Source organism: Podarcis bocagei (assembly GCF_964188305.1).
Source record: "Podarcis bocagei genome assembly, chromosome: Z".
NCBI classification, from domain to species: Eukaryota; Metazoa; Chordata; class Lepidosauria; order Squamata; family Lacertidae; genus Podarcis; species Podarcis bocagei.
The window spans coordinates 42871875-42890832 of NC_138140.1; the positions used below are offsets into that span (position 1 = coordinate 42871875).

An 18958-nucleotide genomic window follows, 5' to 3' on the forward strand; every position below is an offset into this window, starting at 1 on the left:
GCGCGGGGCTCTCGCCGTCTGCCTGCCTGGCTGCTTGCGAGCTCGGCGGGCAGCGCCTCCGTCCGCAGCGCCCGCCCCTGCCAAAGCTCACCCAGCCAAGCCGCGCTCTCCTTCCTGCCTCGCTTTGCTGCCTCCTCCCCCCCCACCCCCAAAGCTTGGAGGTTCCCCGGCAAGGGGGAGGGAAAAAATTGAAACTTACACTTTCGTGCGTCCCTCCCGGCGTGACGCTGCGCGCTGACGTCACGGGGCTGTAATGGTGGTGTGCCTCAAGATTTTTTTCATCAAACAAGTGTGCCTTTGCCCAAAAAAGGTTGGGAAACACTGCACTACACCACAATTGCAGCAAAGGCCTTTCCTTAAGGAGATGAGTGGGCCGTGGTAGTAGAGAGGGTTATTTGTTGCCCTAGAGGTGTGAAAGAAGGATCAATGTGCAAGCCATAGGAGAGTGGAGTGGCCCAGCACTCTGTGGGGTGTGAGACATTATTGGGATTGGGCTGTGGGGATTAGAGGCCTCTGGAATGGACTGTGCTGCTTTCTGAATTGACTCAAGGAGTCATGGGCAGTGGGGGGATGTGGGGGGAGAAAAGCACGTTGAAAAACTTTAGGGTCTGCCAGCTCTGTGGTGCTGGGGTGCAGGAAGCTGAGGACCTGTGGAGTGGTCTGTGGCTACATTACTGTGTATAATTTAAAGAGGGACTTGTTGCTGTATGAAAGAGCAAGAAAGCTGTTTGGGCCTAGGGAAATGGTTGAAGCCTGCTCATGACTTGGGCTTGGCCGTGTAGGGTGTGTTTGCCTCTGCATGTGTTATTGGAGCTGTATGTGAGAAGGACCGCATGTGCAGTGTGTGTATGTTTGGGTGCATGTGCTGAAAGACGAGGATGTACTGAGAAGGCCCACTGATTAGAAGTGTTTGAGTCACATATATGTAATGTGGAAATGCTTCAGGGTGGATTGAAGGAAAAAGAGCTCAGCTTTCTATTTTTGTACATAGGACAATACCTGGGGGAAGGTGTTATTTGGGGGTGGGCTTAGGAAGTAGCAGCTTATCTAAGGGGAACATATATGTGGATGAGGAAGAAGAGGTGTTGTGAAGTCCAGTATTGAAAGCTGAGGGTAGTGGAGGTCTCATTTTATGGATGAGAATAGACTCAATTTGTAGGAACTGTGTTTTACAAGTTAGACTCTAGTGCCTTTCTGTGGCATATACACCAGAGGGAGCTATGCCCCCTTTTAGATATGAATTGAAGGATGCAGATGATTGAAGACTGCATATCTAGAATGAAAGGATGGATTTATATGCTATGGGAAGCAGGAACTGGTATCTCCAAGTATTGATAGGGTCTAGGAAGAGCCAATGTTAGGCTTGGATTGAGGAGAAGGGTCAAATTTCTGCTTGACTATGCTTGATCACATAATAGAGTGATCTTGGTTGATCATAAATTGGCATAATATTGGCCTAACTGCCACGACCCCACAATATTTCCAGTGTGTTAGTCTTTTTTGCCTCACTGAGACCCTGGGGAGATAAAAGGGTAAACATAAAACCAAATAGCTCCTTAATTTTATTATCTTTTAAAATCCTTCAATAGAGTTATCAGGGTAACTAACAAAAACACACTAAGAACAGCAAAATTCACAAGAACAGCACTCAAAATTCAGAGTAGATAGGACCAGTAAAATTAGTTTAAAAGCCTGGAATAATAAGGCATTTGATGGTCCCAAAATAATTTCAGAATAGGTGAAAGGCAAGCCTTTCCACAGATGGCCTGCCACAAGCAGGGCACAGTTGCTGAGAATACTCTTCCTGCTTGCAGAAGAAAGGACATCATGTCATCCTATCATATCAGCAAATGTAATGATATTTTGACAGTGATGGGTCCCTGTATAAGGGATGAGAACGGTGGTTAGGAGGAAGAGGAGCATCAGGGTGTTTCTGTCTTGTCTTTTTCTAAGGCTAAAGTAATATAAAGCACAGTTATGTAAAAACAGTATGCCATCCTTGAAGATGCACAGAGTTGCGTGGACAGATTCTGGAGAAGGGACTGTGAAGATGGAAGCAAAATAGGATGCCTGTGTTTAGGAAGAAGGGGTTGAATTATGTTACAACCCACACTGCAGCATGACAGTACTAGTGCAAGTCTACTGCTAACCGCTAAAAGGTCAGTTGCAATACCATTCAGTGTGAATATGGTTGCAGCTGGACCATTATGGTGCAGGTTGTATATAGCTTTCACTATAATCTTCTGCTCAGCCATAAATTCCTCTCCGGTGTCTACCATCATGCAGTATTATTGAAGATAGGAACAAATTTCTTTTTGATTTGCTTCATAAAACTTCCTCTTCTGTTTGTGGAACGAAAGTCCTAACAGTCCAAGTTTACCAATGGGAACTAAGATACAGGCAGATGAGCCTGCTACTGTAGTTGAGGTTTTCCCCAGCATCATTGGACACTTACCAGGCTATCAAGAAGTTATTTATATGTGCTACACTCCAATTCTCTTCTGTGTGATTTTAATTTTTAAGATAGGATGCTTTCTGGTTATTGTTTTGAAGTATGGCAAAGGACATTATATAGCCCATTTCAGCGTTGTGTTTGAACTTCATTGGATGTATGTATTTTACTGGGATGTTTATTAAGAAGCAAGGTAAGCAGCAGCACATGTGGGTGTACACCTGTGATCAAGGTGTTTTTTTAAAGGATGGGAACAGGTGATGGCTTTGCCAGCAGCTGCATTTTATTATTTGCTCCAGTTTCCCTTGAGTCTTGCAATTTAGACCCTGACATCTCAGAAGAGAGCTGGCAAGGATTTGCCAGTATACTTTCCCTAACACATTAATATAGCAGAAGGACTAGACTGAGGAGTATTTTGTTATGCTCTGACTTGAATACAAAAAAATACATAAATCTGTTGAGAACTATGGCATTTTAGGAGAGAATGCAAACTATACAAATCAGAATGTCATGATTTCTAGTGCAGAGCTTAAAGACAAACTAGAGGACTGAGAAGGGAAACATACTACAGTGTGGAGGAATGGAATTCATGACTTGTATTCTGAAAAGCCAGAAAATCTCAAGATAAAAAAAATGACTGGATTATATTGCCTTTCGAAGTAAACTGCGTTCCAAGGTGTGTAATTAATTATAGCATGGAGTGTGAGGAGCAGATTTCCCTAAGTTATGTTAAACTAAACTTGGAGTGTAGACCTCTTATGCACTTGACCTTTGTTATAAATGAAGCAGTAAATACACATATACAGTATGTGTATCTTGCCTTGAAACTTGACATAGTTGTGAGTGAATTGTGGAAGCATTTCTTTGCCATGTTAATGGAAACTAGTTCATCCATGTAACTGCATTGCTTGACTTGACTGTGGGTTGTCTAAGAAGACAGAATGGTTTTTGATTACTGCAGATGCTCTTTAAAAGCAATAGTCAGTTTATTTTTAACAGAAAAGAACGTTTGACTTGTGCAGTTTACATGTTCTCATGTATTGGAAATAGCTTACGTAGTTAAGTCTAGAGACTTTTCCTAAAGTACCCATTTGCTAGAATTACTAAGCTGTGTTTATATATATTTGTAGATGTGTAAAGTTTCAGAAAGCAGTTTTTGTGTAGTTTGTTTTAGACTTTGTTAAAATATTTTTATACCGTTTCCCCAGCAGTTCAATTTTAATTTTAAAGAGAGCTTGGATACATTAGCTGCAATTCTTTCATGGCTATTAGAGCTTGAAGGGTGTAGTCCTGATTACACTTGCTAGGGGGCAAGACCAGTGGAATTCATTTCTGGGTAAACATAGTTTGCAACGTGCCACGAGTGTGTATTTTATCTTACTTGGTTTCTTGGTTATCTTACTGGGTTTCTTTCAAATTGGTGGTTGGTTGGCATTCTGTGACATGCTTAGTGATTTATCCAGGAGTGGTGTGTATTTCAGCTGCAAATGCTTTTTTTGTATCTGCATAGTTTTTCATGTGTGTGGGTTTTGCTGGGAGTTTGGATTTAATTTCAGACTCTTCCATAGTTCAATAAGAGATCCTATTGGGACTGTGTGTTGTATTTAACACTCCTCACAGTGTGTATTATATATCTTCCCTACCAACACTTTAGGATGATTGTATGCCATTTCTAAGATGACTGTATATCATTTTAAAGATATTTTGTGCTTTTAGAAGATAACCTTTAAAACAGCAAACAAGCAAGGTTGCAATCGCAGTGAGCTCCATTGAAATAAAAGGCCCTTCATTCAAAGTAAATTTGCAAAGATAGGGTCATTCTGCAAGAGCAAACAGTTTTAGGTCTAAATGTGCCTCTAATTTTAATTCAGAAAATAGTGTACTTGTCAGAAATTTGGAAAACACAGGTCCAGCTTGAAAGAGGCGTGGTATGAATGACAGCTGTGTTTAATGTCACCTTGCACTGTTTGCATGGGGCAAGCAGCTGATCCTAGTAACTATGTAGAATATAAAGGAGCATTCTTTATTTGCTCTTTATCATAACTGCTCCTCTTTAATTGTTTTTCTAAAGGACCTCTGGACATCATGAATCACACTATAGTATATGATACCTCAGAAACTATGGAGTTCTGTGCTTTTCATCGACTCTATCTAATGCCAGTAGTGAAAATGACAATCTGTATAGTGCTTCCAGAACCCACCGTACCTACCTACATAGTCCCAAAGTGGGAAGTGATTGAAAAGCTGAAGAAAATGGTTTGTCCAGACCGGTTCGCCAGTGTTAAGGTTACCAAGAACACTAAGGGTTTCATTATGTGTGAGGGAGAGGCAGACACCAATCGCGTGTTTTGTAGGCTGAAGGAGAAGCTTCATGGCAAGATGATAAACCTCAGTGGCTTCAAAGATGATTTGCAAGTGGTTGTCATGGAGCCACCTTCCAGTCCGCCAGCTCCTGAGGAGTTGGAACCCACTAGAGAATTGCCAGAGGAAGACTTAGCAGAGCAAAGGAAGGATAGTCCTGGTTGCATCTATTTGGAAGGATTGCCATGCAAATGGTTTGCAGTGAAAGGCTCAGGTAGTGAATCACCAAGGGAAGATATCTTGAGAGCAGTGTTTGAAAATTTTGGGAAGATCAAGAACATAGATATCCCTGTGCTTGACCCTTATAGGGAAGACGTGGTAGGACGCATGAATAATTTGACTTTGCGTTCCCTTTTGAACTTGCGGACATTTGCAGCTTTTATCCAATACCAGGAGTCCTCATCTTGTTCAAAAGCTATGGAGACATTTAAGGGAATGAAGCTGGTGTTTAAAGGGGATGATGGAAAAGCTCTTGCATGTTACATCAAGGTAAGAAGTATTGCTTAGGAGTAGCTATTTTTAGTCTATTGCTGTAAAAACTACCAAGTCTTATGCCACTTGAAAGGCTGGCAGTTTTATTTTGGCATAGGCATTATGAACTATTTTCTACCAAAGGTGGAAGTGCCTAATGATGTGGAATCTAGTCCCATGAAAGGATATGCTGAATTAAATTTTTCATGCATCTGATGGTGGGAGTCATGTTCCACAATTAATCTGCCACCCTTTCAGGTGGCACCAGAGTTTTTGTGTTGTGCCAGGGATGGGGAACCTGTGGCTCTCCAAGGCTGCTGGGCTACAGCTTTTGTCATCCTTGACCATTAGCCATATTGGCTCAAAGTTGATGGGAGCTGCAATTCAACAACCTCTGGAAACCACATGCTTTAGGAAACAGGAGTCCTTCCGTTTGTGGAAGAGTCTTGCAGAAGCCAGCACTAATGGAAGAGGAGGTGAAGAGATGTTTGCCTATCTCTCCTACAACCTCCTATACCCACTTCCATGCTGTTGCAAGGGGTCTCACAACTCACTGGAGCAGAACTGAAGAGCACAATTTACCCCCCCCCCCCCGTTGCTGCCATATGGTTTTGACAGGTTTGGTCTTCTTTATATGGGGCATCTGCTTCCATATACAGACACTTTGAATGATTACTGAGAGTAAATTACAACTTCCTTAAAAATATGAATTTTTCTGGGGCTACCTAACTGGAATATCTTTCAGCATTATTTCCATGTTTGGTCTTTGATGGGTATACAATTGCAGCTTTGAAAATAATTTCACTTTGTTCACCTCTTAGATTACTTGGATTTGATTTTATTAAATGTATGTAGCCTAGTTACACGGACACCTTTTAGTTCTTTTCATTTTCAGCACTGTGGTTTTTAATATGGGAGAGGTTTGAAAGATGCCCAATTCTCATTTTAAAATTGAGGGCAAATAACAGCTGGTTTTCAGAGCCTTAGGGATATCCCATGGGTACCTTCACATGACACCTGTATTCTGTTTACACCCTATCCCAACTGAACCTTTAAACTGCCTTTATAATTCCAACCCCCAGCTCCAAAAATAGAAGCTTGCAGTGTGGCATAGGGACCAGGTGGGAAGTGTTTGTGTTCATGCTGGGTTACAATCACAAGCAGTTATTTCTCAGTAGCACAACTTCCTTTACTTGAGCATGAGTCTCCCTGCCACCCCTATGTCATCTGTGTTGGACTGCATAGCAAAGGCCTTCTTTCTGGTATGGAGATTGTTGAGCCAAAGTGGTTTAGGGAATGTCCCGATGCTGTTAAAGCTCCCTGTGTTCTATTTGAGATCTTGAAATTGGCTCTGGAGACCTTGTAGATTTTGTATGCTTGAGTGAGCGATACTACAATTTGTACTTCTTTGATTTTTAAACAGGTGACATCTGATACTACTGATCATTTCAGTGATACTGCTGTAAATCAGAGAAACCTGGAAAAAACAACTCTGCAAGAACTAGAGAGAGAGCGAAAGAGGAACGAAGACAGAAGGAGAAAAGGGACTGAAAGGTGAGGAATCTCTGTGGCTTTTTCTTTTTTCTCTTAAAGACAAGATTGAGCATACCCTGTTAGTGGGGAAACTGGGATAAGAGGATTGTTTTTTGTGGCTGTGGGGGCTCCATACCTTTTCTTTGCATAATGGCAGCTGACATTGTGTACCAAGATCAGCTGGACCTTGTGACTTACCTAAGTTTATGCAAGGAGAGAAAATCTGCGTACTTTCCCTTTTTTAGCCATTTTATTAGTTATGCATAATTCAGTTTTTGTTTAGTTATTGGGATATCTATGTCAAATAATGGAAAACTTGCCCCCCAAGTACTTGAAATCTTTTTCAGACACCTTTCTACCTCCCGAGATTTCAGCAGGCATTTATACATAATATGCTCCTTGCCATGAGGGCTAGAAACATTTCTTTTAAAACAAACAAATGAAAGTTGAGTCTTGGGAAATTAATTTGTTTACCCGGTACTAAATTGTGTGCTCCTGTAGCATTCACATAACCATGATTGTTTTACTGACTTCCCTAAAGTACATTTCAGTGTAACTGATAAAGCTGAAGGACTTTTAACAGAAGGCTGCAAACATCAAAACACTGTTTCTCACTTCATGTTTTATCTGCAGCTGTTAATAGTGCTAGGTGCCATCCCAATCTCCAATCAGCGTGAGATTCCAGGGGCTCCGGGCACTTAACCCAGGGTTTGTGTTTTCTTTTGGAAATGAGGCACAGTGGGGACTGTATGTCTTTAGGATATATGGTTTATTTACACATATATGCAGCCTGAACCTACGATGGAGGGGTTCACAGCATTAACACCCCAAGAGGGTCTTGCTTCTACCATAGCCATAGCCTTAGATTTAGTAGACATCAAACATTGTGCTATGCCTCTCTAGCTTTCCAGTCTGCAGCTAGATCATATCACTCCTAAACTCTGCCTTCCACAGACCCCCCCTTCCTTTGCTCTCCTTACTAGGAGGCTAGCTTGGTTTGAGTAGTTTTGAACACTTGCTAGTACCTGGGATTTGAAGACTCTGGCATCCACAAACTCAAAACAGTATCTGTAGGTGTAAACTTGATAGTAAAGACATCTAGATTACTGGAGAAAACTAGCAAGATATAAACAGTCCAACTTTTGGCCATGGGATTACTATCTGGTTACTAATTTCATGTCCTGCTATTCAAAACATGCTTCTATCAGATAGTAGTAGTAGTAGTAGTAGTAGTAGTAGTAATAATAATAATAATAATAATAATAATAATAATAATAATAATAATAAATCTATACCCCACCCATCTGGCTGGGTTTCCTCAGCCACTCTGGGCGGCTCCCAACAGAATATTAAAAACACACCAAAAAATCAAACATTAAAAACTTCCCTATACAAGGCTGCCTTCAGATGTCTGATAGTTGTTTATTTCCTTGACATCTGATGGGAGGGCGTTCCACAGGGCGGGAGCCACTACCAGGAAGGCCCTCTGCCTGATTCCCTGTAGCTTTGATTCTCGCAGTGAGGGAACCGCCAGAAGGCCCTCAAAACTGGACCTCAGTGTCCTGGCTGAACGATGCGGGTGGAGACGCTCCTTCAGGTAGCTGTTATTGGGCGACTGAAAATCCAGCAGACTCCAAATTCTGCCATTTTACTGTTCAAAGACTTCCTGATTCTGCCAAGGGGAACAAAAAAGGAGTTTAAAAAGGATATTTTTGCCATTTTAGCTGGTGGTTATATAGCTGCATGAATTTTTCCATAGATGCTTAGTTCTTTTCTATTAGTTCAGAGTTGCCTTCTCATGGTAATTAACAAATAGAAACTTGCCTTCAGTGAAAGGGCAATATGTCCTTTGCTTTACGTTAATAGATAACAAGTGACGGTTCTGTATGAGGATGAACCTTAGGCGCATAGTTGCATAAGACCTTTTTTTTGCAATTTGGTTTTATCAATTGCTGAAATTCTGTATAACAGCATTATGCCTACGCTGAAGTTAGATCAATTTTTGTGAGAGAATATAATGTAATTTGGTTTTTAGGTTTTGCTGCTGAGTTCAAAGATAAATGTGTGTCACCACTTGTTTTCTCAACCTTCCTTGGTTCTCCAGAGGGCTTCTTCAATGCCAGATTACATCTGAGCACATATGTTCTTATTCTGCAGGGAGCCTTGGGCTCCACCTTCTTTGTTGCATTCAGAACAAAAGTTGTTATGCCAAAAGACTGAAATAGTAACACTAGATTTACGAAACTCTCAACAAATTCAGCTTTTGCAAGACTTTATTTCACCCCTCCCCTTTTTAAAGACTATTTAGCAATTAGGATATAAAATGCAGACCCTCAGGCCCAGGGATTTCCTGTTACAGGTAATTTGCAACGTATGCTCATTAAACTTGTGTGCGTTTAGATTTATGAGGTAGGCAAAAAAAAAATTAACAAAGGCAGGGCAGAAAATGGGTGGGTGTCTGGGGAAAAAAAGACTTGGGCAAGCCCAGTTGCAGTGTGTTTTGACTACACACAATTTTGGCTTTAGGTGCTATCCCTGGAACATAGCCCCTCCATACATTGAGAGCCACCGGTATGTACAGAAGTCCGAGTTGGCTGCGTACCGAAATTGTTTCCTAGAAAATCAACAAGGACTTTACAAAATATTTTTTCTCATCAGGAATCGTTCAGGTCTATAGAACCCTTACAAAATCCTTTCTGCAATGCTTCTTAGGCTTTATGAGAACTCTGGCACACTTTCTCCGAATTAAATTTGGAGAGACGAGCTTCATTCATGCTCCTGGAAAAGGTCTACTTTTATACTATGTTCGTTACAATTCACCTGCCATTAGAAGCGCCCTCCTAGCTAGAAGACGGCAAGGTCAGAGCAGTGATTCATGCACAGACACAACAGACCTCTCAGACCAGGACGTTCTATGTTACTCCATGAGGAGTGGTAGAATGATCCATTTACATCCAGTGACAGGTTAGGAGGAGGAAAGATCAGAGTAGTGACTCACACAGATACCAGAAGCATCCTCTTCTGTGGCTGGGTACTTTTGAACTCACAGGAGCATTATACATGCTCACGTGACATACTAGCAGTTTTCACACAGCGCAGAGTTTGGGAATTAGCTGCTCTGTTCAGTCTGCAGTAGGGCTCAGCAACTTACAAGGCCAGAACTGCTTAGAACTGCATTCTGTGCCTTGAGACCATTTTTTCTGGCCTGTGGAGGCATAGAAATGTTGACTGGAGGTTAGGAACAATGATTAAATTGAAAGCAAAGTGGTCTGTAGCTCTGACTGTGAAAAAGAAGAGCCAAGGTCAGCAAATGCACAAGGCCCCCAGACGAGTGTCTTATTTCTTTTCTTGAGCCAGGGAAGGTGAAAGTGTTTATATATAATCTGTTAGCTTTCGTAGTCCATCTGAGCACTCCCTGAGTAGCAATAATGATGCCTGTTCAGGAGTGATGGGGAATAATCCTAGTGTTTGGCATCATTATAATGAAGCCAGTGAAGGGCGGAAGAAAGTTGTTATGTTATCAGTATTGCAGGTATGAACACACTAACGGCGCAGCAAGAATGAAGGAACATTAACAACATGTAGAAACTATTCTGTAAGAATTGGGGAGAAAAGTTTAAGATGGGTTCTTAGCTTTTTTAAAAAGCAAATATAAGTGAACATGCTATACAGTGGTACCTCGGGTTACAGATGCTTCAGGTTACAGACGCTTCAGGTTACAGACTCCGCTAACCCGGAAATAGTACCTCAGGTTAAGAACTTGACTTCAGGATGAGAATAGAAATCGTGTGGTGGTGGTAGCGGGAGTCCCCATTAGCTAAAGTGGTACCTCTGGTTAAGAACAGTTTCGGGTTAACAACGGACCTCCAGAACGAATTAAGTTCTTAACCCGAGGTACCACTGTACTAGATTTTTATTTACTAATCATTTCGTAAAATTTATAGACCGCTTGATTGTAAAAAACAACAATAACAACAACTTCAAAGAGGTTTACCAAAAGATAAAACAAGAAAATAAATAAAAACCACAAGCATGCTTTAAAACATAAAGTTAAAACACACATCACCTCAACTTTCTAAGCATCTGGGTAGGCTTGCCAAAACAAGATGGTTCTTAGTGTGGTATGCTGTGGCATGATTGCTGACTGCATTTTCCAGCTCACATGTGAGGGAAGCTCCATGTAGAGCGCATTGCAGTAGTCCAGTACACTGGTACCTCTGGATCTGTTCCGGAGCCCCATTCGCATCCAGAAGCAAATGCAACCTGCATCCGCGCATGCGTGGGTCACGATTCACCACTTCTGCGCATGTTCATGACGTCATTTTGACCGTCTGCGTATGCGCGAGCACGAAACCTGGAAGTAACACGCTCCATTACTTCCGGGTCGCCGCAGTGTGCAACCCGAAAATACTTATCCCGAAGCTACTTCAACCCGAGGTATGACTGTATTGATGTAACCAACACATGAACTACCGTGGCAAGGCTTTCCCAGCCCAGGAATGGCCACAGCTGATGAACCAGCTGTAGCTGGTAAAGGGCCTTGCCAGCTGCTAGGGCTACCTGAGCCTCCAGTGATGTAGGTGGATCTGGTAGCACCTCAGTCTGTGAACCTTCTCCTTCAAGGAGAGTGCAACCTCATCCATGGTAGGAACTGACCAATTTCTCAGACAAGGGAGCTGCTCACCCACAGTGCCTCTGTTTTGCCAGGATCCAAGCTCAGCTTGTTTGTCCTCATCTATTTCACTATTTCCCAGGTTCATTGTATTGGCATCAGAAATGTATTCAGTGCAAATTATCCTTGCTTTTCAATCAGCCCAGGAGAACCATATCACTAATCTAAAACAGCAAAAGCAGTGGTGGATCTAAGCTTCAGGGACCCTAATCTTGGAGGGTCCCCAGAAAAGACTTTAGCCACACATGTACAGTGGTACATCGAGTTAAGTACTTAATTCATTCTGGAGGTCCGTTCTTAACCTGAAACTGTTCTTAACCTGAAGCACCACTTTAGCTAATGGGGCCTCCTGCTGCCGCCGCGCCGCCGGAGCACAATTTCTGTTCTTATCCTGAAGCAAAGTTCTTAACCAGAAGCACTACTTCTGGGTTAGCGGAGTCTGTAACCTGAAGCGTATGTAACCTGAAGCGTATGTAACCCAAGGTAGCACTGTATATAACATCCCTCCCATAACTCAAAAACTATAAGGCATAGGGTTTTTTTTATTCACACCAGTGATTTTGACATGTGAGATAATCTGTCCAGTACAGCATTTTTAATCAAAATCTGAGATGTAGCAGTTAACTTTTAAAAATACACACCCACACACCCACACACCCACATATATATATATATATATGTGGTGATCTGCCATGGAATACTCCGTTGAAGATAATAGTGGGTACTCAGACCTTGTTGCTGATTGTGTAGGGGCCCGCATAACAGTTCAAACTTCAAAAATGTAGGTCTGCCACTGAGCCAAAGTGCGACACCATTGAAGGACCGGGGGGGCGGGGACAGGGTTGTGAGACTAGGTTCATTATTGTCATGATAAACCATGGTTTATGGCAGTGCTTGAAATAGCTCATGTAACTTTAGATGCAGTACTGGGAAATGTTAGGACCAGAAGATGTTGCAAGAGAGAGCTGCCCTGAGGTTATCTTCAAACATTTTGCATCTCCTTAGAATGTGTGAAGTATATATGTTTACATTCCAAAACACAAATTTGTAGGAAGTGCTCTCTCTTGTGTCCAAACAGATTTCAAGGGTGGAAGCCCTTCCTGTTACCTCCTTATCTTCCCTTCTACCTTGCAAGGGTTAAAACTGTAAAATTATTTCCCTCCCGCACCTAAATTGTCCCATATCAATAATTGCCTAGAAAACGACGCGATGATGAAGAAAAGAAAACTGGAGAAGGAAAGAAGAAGTATAAGCACAAGAGACATGGGCAAAGGGAGATAGATTGGGATACAAAACACCCAAGAAAGCAGCACAAAGAAAGAAAGGTAACAGATGCGGAAGATTTGTGGACAGATAAGATGCCCAATTGGGAAGAGAAGAAACACGATATAGCTCAGAAAAGAGAGGAGTCCATGAGGCTGCTTTCCTTGCTCTTAAACAAAGTAAAAGTAAGGATATAATTTTCAAAATATTCTAAGGGTGTTTTTTTAAATGTTTTTTAAAAATATATGTAATAAGTTGTGGAGAACTGTAGGCATATATGATAGCAGAGTTCGCCACAAGTGGGCAGCAGGTTTCTCAGTTTCCACATCCAAGGCACATCACATTTTGATGCACTGAACTGGGTGCGCTGGGAGATGCTGACTCTGAGAATGAAGTGATTTAAGTAAACTCCTCAGCAAGATGTAAGGCTTTTGATAACTTCTCCTTTTCATCCTGTGATAAAGGATCATACAAATGCTTGTTAGTGGAAGTTCTCTTTTCATATAGGAAATTGCTGTGAATTATTGAGGTGGGGCTGAAACTCGCTTTCTTGTGTGGGGTCATTATTTTAGTAGAACGACTCTGAAGTTATCATTAAAAAAGCGAAAGCAAATAAACCGGCAATTTAACTATTGCCCATGGCAAGTGACTTTCATTAATAATTATTTTTCCTGTGAAAACAGCAAAATCAAGCTGGCTTGTATCTTAAAGGCTATGATTTGTGCAGCTTTGTGAGCCTTTTAAGATGTGGTTTGAAGTGAATTGGCATTTAAAAAACAAAAAACACAGGTTTCCTTTCTGGAAAAATTGAACCGCCTCAAACAGCAGAGACAACTCCCACAGTGAATGAAGTCTTAAGTGTGTTTCCCAAGCAGTGTATTTTGGGTCTTGCTAAGACTGGCAGGGAGGGAGGCAGATTTCACCCATGAGGTACAACCCACAGGGAGGTTATGCATAAGTCCCTTTTTATGGGGGTGGGGACGAGCTGTTAAAACACAACAATGCTTTTATGCAGCTTTTGCATTTTAGTAGAATCACTAGGACAAAGTAATCCATCCATGTTGTCCTCCAACTGTTCTTGGACTCCAACTCCTGCAGTCCCAGGCCATTTGACATGATGGAAGTCCAAGAGCTTCTGGCCACACACCGGGTGCATTCTGGGTTGTTTGACCTGGGTGGGTGGATGCCATTTGGATTTCCTGTCTTAGGCACTGAAGAGTCTTTGACTAGCCCAAATTGTACATAAAATCATTTATCATTAGGCTTTGCTGATTTACCGGTATTTGCTTTCTGCTCAAGTCCCTTGTTCTGTTGCGCTATAATTCTTTCTTTTATTCCCCCCCCCCAAGGACGTTGCACAAGCATCCGAGCAAATAGGGGGCCCTCTGCTGAATCTTGAAATCAAAAGGGAGAATTGCTCCTTTGCATCTCAGATACAGAATGCACCAAAGGAACAAGTAAACTGCCTTGGGCAACAAGAGTCGAAGAATAAGAGAGAATCCAAGTGTCAGTCAGCTCAGTTGGCGGATGCTTTTATTGAGGAGAAGCAGCAGCAGCAGCAGCACATTCCATTTAAGTTGCCTGCATTACCTGATCCGTTTTGGAGAAATACTTTGAACAGGCGAATCGCTGAAACCATCACCACCTACGTGACACACAGCCCCCATGACAGCCACTCGTTTGGGTGCTTCCCTAAAGCTTCCAGGGAGAGAGAATTCAGGAAGCCCAAGGTATATGAAACTGATGAATTCACACATTATTTACTCAACTACTATCAAACCCCAGAATATGCACGGGACTTTCCAAGGGTGGATAACCCAGCGAATAAGTCTCAGTGGCAGAGGGTGGTGTATTTCAATAAGGACAGCTTGCAGATTAACCTGCAGAACAAAGATAGGCAGTGCATGACGGATTTGATTTGTGTACCAAATACCCAAGAGAAAAGCTCCAGACGTAGTGATAACTGGGAAGTAATGGATGAGCAACCTGAGGTTATGCCAAAAAGCCAGGCATGTGCTAGGGAGTTTGCCAAAAACTATCGGGGCAAAGATCTGTCAAATGAGGCTGGAGAAGGAACGCTGCATGGTAAATGGAATAGTCGTGTCCTAGTAAGTGCAGCTTATGATAGAAAATCTCAAGCAGAAGACACTGAAATGGTGGCTATGGCATCACACAAGCTAGTTGGCCGTGTGAATAAATTGAAGGATGTATTGGAAGAGATCAGCAGTGATTCTGAATCCTTCAGTGAGGCACTTAATGAGTCACGAAGCAAAAAAGAAAGAAAAAATGGTGGTGGCTGCAAGGTGTCACCCTTTGGTCAGAAAATGGTGAGAGATTTGTCGATTTCTGTCCAAAATGATTGTTGTGGTGCTCAAGGTATTGAATGCAGCAAACACAGTTTCTTCTCACGCTCTGAGTACTGTGACTCAGCAAGGCACTCCAAGCTAAAGCTTAGGACAACATACAAAAGAACCAGCAGCAAAGTAAGGGGTGAAGAACAAAGAGTCAAATGGACATCTAGTGATGAGGAGAGGGAAGCTGGTAGGAAGAGCAACAGAAAGAGATATTCTGGAAACAATTTGTCTGATGATGAACCGCAGTTCTTTAAAGCAAACCATTGTGAAGAGATGGAGTCTCTTGGCAAGATGTCCCATCACAAAATGAAATGTAAAACTCATCACACCATGCCAGGGGCAGTAAAAGCAAAAGATGCAACCCATTCGGGCGGGTCTCCTTTTCAAGAAGCTCACCCAAAGGCAGATAAGGGGAATGTAGACATTAATAAGACCGGTGAGAATGGGTGCGAAATAAATGAAAAACAGAATTTTCAAGGCTAGCGCAAGAAGAGTGGTGCCAGGGCAAGGAGAGGCGAGAGAATTGGTGAGATGGTGAAACAAGCAAGTGGGTGGAATAGGATGGGGGCAGCTTTCAGTTTTTGGAAGCCCTTTTTGGCGTTAATGAGCAGCTCCTGCAACGGGGACATTCTTCACTCCAGGAGGTTTTGCTGCAACTCCTGGTTTTCAGGGGACTTGCTGTTAAGAAAATAGGTGGAAACAGATTCCTGAAGGATGCCCTTTGTTTCCTGTCAAAACAATTCAATCCATATGCAGAGACAGTCTGTGGAGGGGAAGTTGGAAGAGGATGGTTGGTTGGTCTTGGGGGGTGATGGGGGTGGTTCTTGAAATCTCAAATTAGGCCGTCTTAAGGACTTAAAAATAAATCACATTTGGTGATTTGGGTGCTCTGCTTGGGCTGCTGTGCATGCTGGCAGAGCACGAGAGGGCAGACACAGCTTGGCAAAAACTGGTCAACAGATTCAACATCTGTACTAATGACCAATTTTTTTTTTTATTAAAAAAGTTACTGCAGTGCATGATTGAAGCCATGTTGAATGGTCTACTCAGAATCTGAGCCAAGTGAAGTGAATGGTCCCAGCCGATTTCGGAGGGAGCCACAGAATATGAAAATGCTCCCTAGTAACTGTACAGTTAAAGGAGTTAGTTGAACAAATTGTTTAATTTATAAGATTAAAAAAAGAAAGCGCCTCCTCAGTGATGTCAGAAAGGGGATGGTGTGAGAGATGAAACATTTATCCAAAAGGCAGAGAAGGAACGTGTTTATAATTTACTGCAGACGTGGCAATTTGAGATACTCAAGCTTTTTTTTTTTAAAATGATTATTATTTATTTTGCAAGAAGCCTTTTATTTATTTAGAAAGATTTATATGCCACTTAATCAGAAAACTCTGCAATTAGCATAGCTTAATCCAGCATTGGGCAGTATATGCTGTGTGCCAGATTCTGCTTCTCAGTCCAGACCCTTTTTGTGGCAGGTCCCTTTGGGTTCATTGGAATGCTTTGAGTAGAATAAGAGGTGCCCTGGTTTGAATGGCTCCTCCCTTTAATTCTGCCTAAATCTTCTGCCCTTTAATATCCAGCCGAGGGCAAAGCTACACAGGACACAGGAGAGCCATTATCAGATTTCCTGCCATTCATTTTTTTTTTCCTTTTTCCTTTTGAAAGAGCAGTTGCAGGGTGCTCAGATGGCAATCATAGTAGTGGAGTTGGGAAGGAAGTGTTTAGCCCTTCCCACCCCAGTCACTTTACTAATAATAAGTAACTCCCTACTAGCGTCAGGGTAAGGTGGAAATGTGGGCATGATAGAGGTAAGGTTGGGCCCATATCTTATGCCCACCTTATATATATATATATATTTGGGGTGGTGGTGATGGTAAATACATAAATTGAGAGCGAGGTAAACATTCCATTCCCAGCTGTTTATTTCCCCCCACCTGTGTACCCAGCAATTTTTCCTTGCTTGCCAGGATTTGGGAAGGTAGTGGGAAGCTCCCAGAGCCTGGTAAACAGACCTTGCCTTGTATTGGGGGGAGGGACAGTTCTGGGGGTTCCTGACTGCACAACTTTGCTTTTGTGCATGGGCACCTGGAACAGAACCCTCGTTTTAAGTGGCGGGCCAGTTGTATCTGTTCCCGCCCCCCCTGCCATGGGACAGAAGTCAATGGCAGGAGGGGACTATAGGTGGGAGGAAACAGCAGGGAAAGGGAGGGCGTAGCACCCCTAGAGCCCAGCATCCCTGCGCCAGTCAAAGCAAGATGCACCGAGGTTGCTTTAAAGTGTCTTTTTCTTTTTTCCTTTTTCCTTTTTTTAAAAAACAAACTCATATCAGGAGACCAGGAACTCACACAGAGTTTGGCCCCCAAGTTAATTTATTTTGAAGAATAGGTGGGGCTTGAGAGGGGAGAGCTAAATTAAAATCATGGTTGATGTTGTGTGAGAACCAATGAAATTTCCCCCAGTCCTCTCCTAAATGTCACAGAATTAATTACTTTCATTTCAAAAGACAGAACTAGAAAGGAAGAAGTCCATATTTTCACATGTACTTCACAGGCTAGGGGTGCTGTACTTTGTATTCGATGGATCTGCTGAACAGGGAATGCTTTGAGCAGTGAAAAAGGGGTATGAAATCTACTTAAGTGCTGGTTGGTATTTTGTTCCTTGAGTAAGTGACCTTCTAAACATAGCTATGTAGTCTGAGCCCATAGAAGTTATTCTGTTCAGTTATTGCTTATAATTTTATGAAGCATGGAACGGGCAAAACAAAGACTGTCAAGGACTACAACCTGAAACCATTCTACTGACAAGAATAGGCAGTTCCGAGGGCTGCAAGCTAGGTTGTCACTTGTTGCACCAGATAGTCACAGCTGTAAGAAGAGGAACAAATTATAGTTTGAGTTTTTGCTTATACTTTTAATATGCTTTATTTATTTCATGTCATGGTAATTTTCATGTGCATAAGCGTTCCCTAGCATTCCATCCATGTTTGTTAACCTCTGCTCCAATAAAGTAGTAATGAAGCAATGTATGCAGATATTTTCTGTGCTTAGATTCATGTTTTGCGTCAGGCTGATGGGTGGTGGCAATTTCCACAGTCCTCTAAGCTTGTCTTTTCTTTAACACTAACCTAGTTTGCAAAAATTGAATGGATTTCCCAATGCAGCCAACAAATGTTTATTTAATCTGAAAGTAATATTTTGCACTTGGGTTTTATTTATTCATTTAGATCATTTAGTGCTCTTTGGCCAATGGCTCCCAGAGTGGTTCACTTACAATCAAACTAACACAGTGCCACTGTAGGCTTATAATCTAGGGGGGTGGGAGAAAGGACACACAAGGGGAAAGGGACAGGGAGGGAAGAGGAAAGTAAAAAACCAAAACTCAAGCACCAATTTCTAAACAGGTGTGCTGTAATGACCAGCTGGCACAGTAAAAGGGTCTTCCGCAAAGCCAATGAAATGAACCGTGCTTCCTACCTCTTCCACTGAGGCAACCTGATGGAATGGGTACCCCCAAATGGCAGTTAAGGGGAGAGGACAGTTGAGGGGTTCCATTTCCCCCTCTGGATCTTCACCACCCTGCAGTGAATAATACGTTTTACATGTGTGTGCATGTTTTTAGTACACGGTTTGTACACATTTCATTTTATGACGGCAAGCATGAGATGCAGTGCTGGGGAAACAGGCCTTCCTGCATGGTAATCAAGAGGGGCTTGTGGTATCATCATAATCCTGCAGCTCATATCATCTGTTGGAGGTTGCTGATCCTCTGCAAAGGGCGAAAAGTGGCAAAGTGCTCTCAGCGTAGGTCCCTTGGAAGCATTGCTGAACGCCTTACTTTACTTTATTCTGC

At 42.3% G+C, this 18958-nt stretch overlaps 1 protein-coding gene across 1 annotated transcript; it reads left to right on the forward strand.

The window, feature by feature from the left end:
* Positions 1-330: 330 nt before the first annotated feature.
* Positions 331-18138, forward strand: LOC308578538 (A-kinase anchor protein 17B-like). Its single transcript, XM_081178991.1, has 4 exons — positions 331-5302; positions 6708-6838; positions 12688-12937; positions 14102-18138. Exons 1-4 carry the CDS (start codon positions 4538-4540, stop codon positions 15587-15589), a joined length of 2634 nt encoding a protein of 877 aa, XP_081035117.1. The 5' UTR covers positions 331-4537; the 3' UTR covers positions 15590-18138.
* Positions 18139-18958: the final 820 nt, after the last annotated feature.

Bases quoted from the DNA above. Each gene is read 5' to 3' on its own strand.
- LOC308578538 (XM_081178991.1), top strand. From the start codon at position 4,538: ATGAATCACACTATAGTATATGATACCTCAGAAACTATGGAGTTCTGT. The intron at 6,839-12,687 runs GTGAGGAATCTC...ATAATTGCCTAG, and splicing joins AGGAGAAAAGGGACTGAAAG to AAAACGACGCGATGATGAAG. The intron at 12,938-14,101 runs GTAAGGATATAA...CCCCCCCCCAAG, and splicing joins TGCTCTTAAACAAAGTAAAA to GACGTTGCACAAGCATCCGA.